At 38.6% G+C, this 10,877-nt stretch overlaps 1 protein-coding gene across 1 annotated transcript in view; it reads right to left on the reverse strand.

The window, feature by feature from the left end:
• The window catches only part of LOC130248181 (SAM and SH3 domain-containing protein 1-like), a 316,828-nt gene extending 306,659 nt beyond the window's left edge, over positions 1-10,169 (reverse strand). The window contains exon 1 of the mRNA XM_056481738.1: positions 8,856-10,169. Coding sequence (XP_056337713.1) covers positions 8,856-9,359 — 504 coding nt within the window. The 5' untranslated portion in view covers positions 9,360-10,169. The remainder of the gene's footprint in view (positions 1-8,855) is intronic.
• Between the last annotated feature and the right edge of the window lie 708 nt (positions 10,170-10,877).

Below are 10,877 nucleotides of genomic sequence, written 5' to 3' on the forward strand. Positions count from 1 at the left end.
GCTGTTCAGAAGCCTGAAAGCTTTTTTCTCTCTTCGCTAAGCAGGATTCACTGTTGCACAAACTGAGACCATCAGAACAATGGACTGATGATTCACTGCCTGACATTTACATGAAATATTTCGTCAGTGCCTCAGAGTATTGGCCTTTACATGTGGCTTTCAACCAATCATGTTTCATCAAATGAGATCACAGATGATGGAAAAAATTATCTTCAGTCTGCCAGGAATCAAATCTGTGCTAACAAGTTACAAAGTTGACACAAAGAGCACTGAAGGAAGGAACATTTAACTGACATCCAATTAGAGGTCTATCAGCAGAATTGTGTATATTTTCCATATTAAATCAAGTAATCCATATTGTGCAGAATTATTCCAATTCTTTTCATGCTCCTGTGTGCAGGTTGAATAATTAGATTTTTATGGCAAAGAATAGGTTCTTTTCATTGCTTTTAAAGTGAAATAACAGAACATAAACAAAGGAGGCTGAGAAAAATGTCATACATTTCCACGGTTTTTTGAGAGTGCCATACTTTTGTATGGATTATTTTTACTATTCTAATTTTGTGGAATTATCTTCTATTGCATATAAAACCACCATGCAAAAACAAAACAAACTGGCTGGTCAACTTACATTGGGTCTTTCTGTAGGTGGATAGAATAACCTGACTTTTAGGGAAGAATCTAACAAGGAGTATGTTTATACGGACACCAATAATCCGATTTTAATATCATTAAGACCATACTTTTAGTCGCATTATTGAAATGCAGTACAGACATGTAAACACCGTAATCAAACTATTACCATCATGTAAGACTTTTCATTACATTTGGCGACAGAATAGTCTATACACGCACAGCGGTTTGACACTATTCTCTGCACCTATCGAATCAGTAAAGAACCACAGACACCCGGAAGTGTTTTCTTTCAATTTGGCATGCAGGAACCAAATTACATTAAAACAAAACTCTTCCACCAGTCCTTACTCAACAGGCTACTCACATGCAATACCTCAGTTTGTCACATGGCATGAATGAAATGTTCCTGAATGAAAGTGAAAGTGCCGAACTGCAGTTAACATTGAACAAACCAAAATGAAACACCTAAAATGACATGAAACAGGAAACTTTGGATAGCTTGGTGACGAAATGACGATAATCATAAATCATGTAACCTGGATCATGAAAGGAACTTTCAAAAAGCAACCCATGTAAACACCTTAATCATATTATTGTCTAACTCAGATTAAGGCAAATAATTAGATTACTGATGTCCATGTAAATGTAGTCACTGATATGTTTAAGTGTGTCAAACAAAAACATAAAATAAAAAATAAGCCTATGGGACAGATTGTGTATGTGTACATGTCCAGTATTGTGTTCAGTGGCCAGTCAGTAAAAATCCTAGTGAGCACCCTCTCAGTGTTCAAACCTCCATAAAACACAGAAAATCTACTAACAATATGAAAAAGAGAAAAGGATGTAGTAAGTCATTACAGCAAAATTTCTATGAAAATGATTTTACTATTCTAACAATAAACATTTTTGAATTGTGAAAATCCACAAACCACCACCTCTCCACAATCCCAGCACAAAACTACCATTAAATGTTGCCATAGCAACCGACATCTCCATACTATCTCCTCTGTCCTGCCTCGTTTTCTGTATGCTGAAAAGAAACCGTCTGAAAATCAGCCATCATCATCATCACACTTGTCAAAAATCAAAGAAAAGAGCATATGGACTTGGAATTCAATTTGCTGTAAAAGAAAAGCGTAACATCACGAGCAGACACACTCACTCACCCAAGCCTTAATGTGACCAATAATGCTGTAATAGGGATTAAAGCTGAATTAAGGTTTCCTGTGCAGAACCTGTCAAAGAGTGTCATACATCACAGGTAATTAGATGGCATCAGCCCCCATTTTCCTCTCTTTGCTGGAATGTGTTTATGTAAATGTCACCATGGCAACATATACTGTAGGAAAGTCTCAAAGAATTCCAAAACAGGTGGGAAGAATGTTCAGCAATAAGAGAGAGAAATGAGGACTCTATCTTTGATCTCACTGCACTCCCACGTAGTAAACATTACATAAATGGTAAAGAAAATTAAACTAATTGCCTTAACAAACAATAAACCATCCAATTCATTTATTATTAAAACACTTCTATTAATTTATTGTACTTAGTTACATGCATTTCATTATTTTCCTCCTCCTGCCTGTCTATGGTTGCCTGTGTTAATTATTAACTTACCAGAATGTGCAGCAACAATAAAATCTCCCAGTTGGACCATTCTTAGACATGTTATATGACGCCTGGAGATTCGTTGTTAACACATGACATGAGTGTGTTTGTGGCATATGGTGAAGTTCAACAGTCATCTTACATGCAGCTGTTGTAAACAGTATGTCCAATGGGACATACAGTATGGTAGGTTATTTTAGTTCATTGACAGAATCGCTTTGCCACATGGTAATTGCAGAGTCATCATAAACTTCCAGACAATCAACATAATGGGAATTAGCCTAGACCAATTTTACTAAAACTAAAACAACTGAGCTTTTAAGCAAACAATGCAAATAGAGAACTAAAAGACACACACACACGCATCAGCAGCTTATGGGACCAGTACAACAAATAATGCATATAGAACAGCCATTTGCCAATCTCTCAATGAGAAGCTCATTTGATGACTATGAATATTTTGATGTTTTCAAAAAACTGGGGCATCAGAGTGGCGCAGTGGGTTCTGTGTGAAGTTTGCAGTTTTTGGGTTCTGTGTGGAGTATCAATGTTCTCCCCGTGCTTGTGTGGGTTTCCTCCGGGTGCTCCAGTTTCTCCCACAAGTCCAAAGACAGGTGAATTGGATAAGCTAAATTGTCTGTAGTGTATGTGTGAGAATGAGTGTTATGGATGTTTCCCAGATGGGTTGCAGCTGGAAGGGTATCGGCTGCGTAAAACATATGCTGGATAAGTTTGCGGTTCATTCTGCTGTGGCAACCCTAGATTAATAAAGGGACTAAGCTGAAAAGAAAATGAATGAATGAATGAATGAATGAATGAGCGAATGAATGAAATCAAAACTGCTTGCTTAATTGGCATGTATCACCTTTCATCTTAAGAAACAGCACCAATTTCAGTTCATGTCAATATGTAAAAAAAAAAAAACGTATGTTCTGATGATACATTTATAAATTATTCAGCTGTTTTCTACAACTCATTCACATATTACTTTACATTTTTTGTGCACCATTTATCAAGACATCACAGCACTATTCTTCCTCCTCAGATTACAAATAGCACAAACACTGTTCAACTGTGAATGTTTTAGCATTAATTTGCCAGGATTTCTGTTAATTTATTCTGGTAGTGTATACTGTCCACGTAACATCCCTAGCAGTAATCCAACAATTAAGTTCCCAACCATGACTGATTAATGAGAAACTGACTGAAGTTCAATAAATAAATGACATTTTTGTGGAGGGGGAATTTTTTTAATAATTTGAATTTAAAAAGGGCTTGTCTGATAAACCTGAAGCATTGTGGGAGACCTGTGGAGGATTTAAAGGGAATCTGACTTCAGATTTATGAGTTCCATTAACACATGGCAATGTCAATATTTGTAAAATCTCAATACTATGAATACATAATGTCGCCAAAAAAAATTAAATAAAAATTGCAATATGCAAGCGCTACAATTGCATTTTTTATACATCTCTCCATGCACCATATTGAAATAAAGCTCAAAAGCATTGCATTAAAGAAAGAACTGGCAACAGTTCCTTTCCTTACATTTATAATACTAGTAAAAAAAAAAAAGAAAATCTTTCTTTGAATGAATAAAACAAAGGAAGACATGGATTTAGTAAATATGCTGAATTTTCATTTAGTGCTGACAGGTCATGTATGCACATACTCTAGATAATAGAAGGTCACTCAAGCCCACGTCAGTGCAGAATTGACAAAACTCGTAGTAGGCCATAGTGGCTACAAAGGGTCATGAGCACTCAAGCACACCATTCTGAAATTAACATTTGCATTTTAACTTGACAGTCAATGTTCTGCTTTGAATTTCCAATGAACATTTACTTTGCATGGAAAAAGAGCACCTTTGACATCCTGATCTTCTACAATACACTGTAAAAAAATGCAGGGTTCCACACAATTCATTCATGTTGTCCCAACGCAAATTGACTAAAGTTAACTTAACACTTTTAACAAATTTATGTGGACTAAACATAAAAAATGAGTTGTCCCAATGAAATCTCAAGAATTGTGTTGTTTCAGCTCATTTTAATTAAGTAGTTTGAACAAGTAAACAAATATATTTTTGAGTGTAATACGAGTGAGTGAGTGAGTGAGTGAGTGAGTGAGTGAGTGAGTGAGTGAGTGAGTGGGTGGGTGAGTGAGAGTGAGAGAGTGATTACTTAATTTTAAGTTTAAAGCTAATCTACTTTAGTTTTATAGGTTGTCTGGAAATGTGCATCTAAAATGAAGTTGGCTTAGTTCAAAGGGAATGATGCTTCTGCAGAAAACACACAGAAACAGGGAGGGTCTCTAAATGACAGGCTTCTTGTGGTGCTATTTTTCGAGTTGTGGATAGGAAATAATTTTTCACAAGGACATTGAGATTGGGAGTTACTGTGATTGTGGTTTTTACCTCTGAAGCGATAAAAAAGTGAACCCTTATATTATCTCCATGCAGAGAGCTCCGTTTGGCCATATAGGATTATACAGTATGTGCTGTCAGCATGGGCATGATGGTAGGTACAGAACATAACTTACTTTTTAAAAACCAGTATAGTGAAATGCTTGGGCAGTATTGTGTTTGTGTCTGTGTGTATTAACAGATCTACCATGTCAGTAAAACCGATAAGACATAATTAAATAAATAAACCTCTAGTGTAGTGGAAAATATTATGGGTATTTATTGCTTCCTTAAGGTCATTTGTGGCATCATGAAAAGGATTATGGTCTGGCATGAGAGGGGACAACATTCCAAAGCACGTCAAAGGATCTATTAAGAGCAGCTCCCAGAGAGCTTTCATGGGTTAGCTATAAACAAAACCACCACTATAAGCCATTAAACTACTGTAATCTATTTGTGGACAAACAGTTCAGTGAGAGGTGAGGAAAGCTATTGTGGGTTTTAAATTGGAATAACTAATAGAAGCAGCACTTAATTATACAAGGTTAGTATAAATAAAATAAATCAGTGTTTGTACGTGTGCAGCAGACAACTTCATTCATTCAGCAGACCACAGAAGATTTCTCCTCAAGGACGAGTAAATCATTTCCCTGGCAGCATTTACACTGCAACAAGAGTTTCTCAAAATCCACTTCACAATGGCCCTACTATACACTAGCTAGGCACTCCGGAGACTGATTTTAACCTAGAATACCATCAGCTAATACTTTAACCCATGCTTTGGTGAAATGCAATCTTGAGAGTTACACAAATACATCATCACACTTTTTTTTTGCCTGCTGAAACCTCACAGGGGCAGCTCTGACATAAAATGTCAGCACTACATGCCTCTCATCTCTCAATCGCATGGGAACAGAAAACATTACAATTACTTCCCCAATTTAACACTGTTGCCTCATAAATCAACAACAATTTGAAAGCTCCACACAACTGTGCAGTTCATTCTGTCCAAGCATATGTTCAATGAGTGCCTGAGGGACCATATGCTGTCAGCTTATTGTTTCAAAGTAAACAGACACATACAAGAAACTTTCTGAAACAGACTGACTCTAATGAGCCTTTAAATACTTGTGTTGACTTTTGCTACAACTGTTAGACTCTACAATGAACCCAAACGAGTACACCAAGCAACATCTCCGGAATGAAAGGCCATCAATAAATAAATTACTAAATAGTGAATAGTTCACTCAAAAGTGAAAATTCTGTCATCGTTTACACCCCCTTTACTTGTTCCAAACATGCTTGAGTTTCTTTCTTCTGTAAAACACAAAATATTATATTTTGAAGAATGTTGGAAATCCGTAATCATTGACATCCATAGGAAAAACACATATGTTTGAAGTCAATGGTTTCAGGCGATGGTCGAATTTTAAAGAGCCCCTATTTTGCTTTATAAATTATCATATTTTGGTTTTGGGGGTCTCCAACAACAGTCTGATATGCATGCAAGGTCAAAAAACACTTTCATTGTCTTATAATATGCATTTATTTTTACCTACTGTAATTATCCCAACGACTCCCATATGATTTGTTCAGCAATTAATTTGTTCCAAAACCCTCCTCAGCGCAAAGCTAATCTGCGCTGATTGGTCCGATGACCACGAGACAGAGAGAAATACCCACCACAGCTATGAAGTAGCAGAGAGTATGTAAAGTTTTAGCTTCATTTGTGCAATGACAAAATTACAATTATTTTGAGATGACAAAATTACACTCTGTTCGGAGCGGTTTACATCCCCAGATTCTTAAATGTACATTTCTATACTATCCTATTCTAATGCCTTTTACGGTTCATATAATGACTAATGACTATAACCTAACTAGATTATTTTTATTTTATTATTTTGAGGATTGATTTGGATATTGTTTCTGTATTTTTTTACTTTTCATTAACTAAATTATCAAACAGTGTGCATATAGCTGCGGTCACACTGGACTTTTCTCCCCATAGACTTCTATTCATACGCACGCGAATGCGTCAGAATGGAAACGCTAGCTCGAGCGACAATGTTTTGCAGTTCGCTGCGTTGCAAAATTCAAGCTTGGTGAACTCTGACCTGCAAAATCACATCATGTGACTGCGTGAGACCAACCGATGGTCAAAACATGACTTCTCTGGACAGGAACTTAAAACATGGACCAATCGCTCGCTTTTTTAACTGTCTAATCATCTTGTTTTATCCCACCCCTTTTCGCAGTGCCGTACTACAGAATTTCTTAAACTCGTGTGACCGTAGCTTCAGTCTGTTTCATTCAGTTAAAGCAGGTGCTGCAGATGACATTCCTATTCTATTATATAGTATTATTATACACGTATTCTATTGTAACTGCACAAAAACCAAATCCTTTAAAGAAGAAACAAACTAGTTTTTAAACTCACAAATATGTTTTTTTCTGACATGAATTGAATGCACCGGGCGTCACGGTGGCATAGTGGGTAGCACAATCGCCTCACAGCAAGAAGGTTGCTGGTTCGAGCCCCAGCTGGGTCAGTTGGCATTTCTGTGTGGAGTTTGCATGTTCTCCCCGTGTTCGTTTGGGTTTCCTCCAGGTGCTCCGGTTTCCCCCACAGTCCAAACATATGTGCTATAGGCCAATTAAATTAGCTAAATTGTCCGTATGTATGTGTGTGTATGCAAGAGTGTATGAGTGTTTCCCAGAGTTGGGTTGTGGCTGGAAGGGCATACGCTGCGTAAAACATATGCTAAGTTGGTGGTTCATTCTGCTGTGGCGACCCTTGATTAATAAAGGGACTAAGCTGAAAAGAAAATGAATGAATGAATGAATGGATGAATTGAACCCACCATGTAAGAATCTGCTGAGGTCAGGTGGTACAGTGGTCATATGCTACAAGGAGGTCTCAGAAAATACCTAATCTCGTAATTACAATACAGCAAGGATTCACATTATTATGAAGTTACGGTCAAAAACCAATTGTCCTGTGGTCAAAATTAATCAAAATGCAGCACGATAGTTCCATGGTTAGGGACCTCAACAAATGAAGGTCCCTAGTTTAAGTCGTCTCTGTGTGGAGTTTGCATGTTCTCCCCATGTTCACATGGGTTTATTCCTTGTGCTCAGGCTTCCCTCACAGTCCAAAGACATGTGGTGTGTGAATTAGATAAAAGTAAATTGGCCATAGTGTGTAAGTGTGTGTGTAAATGGGAGTGTGTGCGGGTGTTTCCTCGTAGGACTGAGTTGCAGCAGGAAGGGCATCCCCATGCCAAAGTAGTTGGTGGATCATTCCACTTTAGTGACCACTGATAATGAAGAAAATAAGCTGATGGAATGAGTGAGAAAATTAATTGGGTTTTAATTAGAAAGCCAGACTGTTGCTCTTTATATCATGTGATTGGTCATCAACATTTACCATTAATCATGACTAATAAATATATAAATATGTTAATAAATATATCAAGCGAAGCAGGATCACACAGACAACATTTGGGGGGTTTTAATGGTTTCCTTTTTTAATTTTACTAACCAGCTGAGGGAACTAGAGATTTTCAGAGAGTAAATAATGTGGCGCAAACTCAAACCTATTTTTTTAAGGCCAATGATAATCTGAGAGCATTTATTTGGTGTACATCTAAATCCTAGAACTACATCAAACAAAACTCCTTCATTAAATGCCTATAATAAATAGTAATAATGAATACTCGATTTGCAACTTTGTAAATGTTACAGCATTCACACACCTACAAAACTTTCTGCGTTTCTCTCTCATTTTTACCCACCTTGAACAGACAGTCCTCAAGCACCAAGTGGAGAATGGAGATGGGTCAGGTACGCATTACCTTATGCTAAATAGCAGCTATATGCTGTGTGATGCCATTTCCTGCACAGGCCAATCAATGCTATCTGACCTACTGATCCCGGAAAGCCATTAGAAAAGAAGGCTAAAAATCGGTCAGTAAGCTATTGATCACATTTTGATATCCAGATTGGGGCAATGTTCCAGTCATCAAACATTCCATATTCCATGCATCCGAGCCAAATAGCCTCTATTGCTAATCACATGGGTTATAAACTCGCATGAAGTTATACATCTCTCGTGTTTTTCTCGAATTGAGGCTATTTAAAATTGTCATTTAAAACTGAACGATCCGCCACGTGGTTTATTCAAAAAGTAAACAGAGCAACTCACCTTATTAGAGTATGGCTGCCTGGCAAGGTTTATCCCGTCCCGAATGAGCTTATCCCTGATCATGATCTTCAGCTTCAGTTTGGGGTAGATTTCCAGCTCCTTGCGGTTCCCCAGGGTCAGATTCCTGGACGCCCCCATGTACCCCACGCCGCGTGCGGCTCTGTCACTGCTTTGCTCAGTCCATGACCTGGAGCCCCGCAGCCTAGACTCATATTGCTCTGCCATGCGACTCGTGTATACAGGTGAGACCGGGGGCATCGGCTCCAGGGTGAAATAAAGCCCGGTAGCCGTCTCCTTATCGTCATCTTTTAACCTTTGCACCGCATCATGAATCCGCTGGCGGTGGTGCGGAATGAAAACCCCGATGGCATCCAGATCAGGGTCACCGATTTGTTTGCAAACTTCCAAGTCGTCGTATCCGTTATCCACAAACGCCTCGACATATTGGCAAAGTTGAAGGGTTTTCAGCCATTCGTAGACGATGTTGGGTCCATTGGTCATCATTTTGACCGGCGTTTAAAAGGAAAGGCGAGTTTACCTTTGTGAGCAGGTGACTGAAAGCGCGTGCGCCCGCGGTTCACGTAAACATCCCAGTCAATTTGTCATCTTCATGCAGTATTTCTCTCCACTTTCTGATAGCAGAGGGTGTTTGAAAAATATCCACGAGGCCATAAGTGTTAAACAGACCGTGCTGGGCTCTTCAGTGTTTATTAATGCTGACAATGTCGAGACCCTTCAACTTGGCATCGCCATATACTCCACAAAACCGCCCCTCTACGCGTTTAAAGAGCCATTCACCGGTGACGGTTAGCGTCAAAAGTGGCTAACGTTACACTAAACACCATCCACGAAGACTACATCTTCCTCCCGTTTATTTCAAGTATTTGCACAGCAGTGCCAAAGAATTAACGTGATTATTACGCACCGCGTGTATTTCCAGTGGTCTTTTTCTCCAGCGTTTTCATGAAAGCGTCCTTCCCTTGTGTCTGCCAGTACGGCTTAAAGCCAACTCTTTTCCCCGCTGAAGACAAATGAAACCGCGTTTGGAGACGAGCACATGTGGTTTCGGACTTCTCGCCACTGTTTGCCGAGCAGCGTAATCGAGCTGGCGACGCCAAATATCGGTTTTCCTCAGTGAGGCACGGTTGGCGAGCAGACGTGTTCGAATCTGGGCACGCGCTGTCAGAGCTGTCAGTTTCTCAGAGTTAGAGGTAAATTAAAACCTGGCATGGCGTTTCGTAAAAAAATAAGAGGAAGGATTTATTTCCGTACCGTATTAATCCAGAACTTTATGACTTTTATTTTTGGCAGTACCGCGGGAGGTAAAGGTGCGCGAGAGGCGGTGTGAGGTAACGGCAGGCTGCGGTCTGTGAGCGGGTTGCGCAGGAGCGCGTGTCTCCTCTCTGCTGCTCTTCTGATGGAAGTGCATTTCAGTCAGAAGCATCGCAGACACAGTCTTATGGTGCCCCCTGCCTTTAAAACGCACAAAACAGTTCTTTGGGCTATAACTGATGGATACTACTGTTGGATACCACTTTTATTTTGCTTAATCAGTGGATTGTATTTTATTTATATTTTTTCTTTTGTTTGTATCCTCATTGAAACACACAACGCACACGCAGTGTTCTTGGGGAAAAATGATAAAATAGTTTAACTAAAAAGTTAATAAGTAAATAAATAAAAATGACTAAATTACTATAAACAATTATTACTAGAATATTGTTAACACGGATTTATTTTTCTACATAAAGTGCTGTTATTATTGTGTGCTCCTTCAACTTGGATGTTTATGTCCAATGGGATGATTTTTTTTTTAAATTAACTATTTTTACAGCCTTCATCATTTACCAGTTTGTGGAAAACATGTGCTGGATAAGTTGGCGGTTCATTCCGCTGTGGCGACCCCTGATGAATAAAAAGACTAAGCCAAAGGAAAATGAATGAATGAATCATTTACTGGTTTACTACTTAGATTATATCATTTCCTCATAGAAGCTTCCCCAATATTTCTCCTTGTCTTAC

The sequence above is a fragment of the Danio aesculapii genome, chromosome 20, assembly GCF_903798145.1.
Source record: "Danio aesculapii chromosome 20, fDanAes4.1, whole genome shotgun sequence".
Classification (NCBI taxonomy): domain Eukaryota; kingdom Metazoa; phylum Chordata; class Actinopteri; order Cypriniformes; family Danionidae; genus Danio; species Danio aesculapii.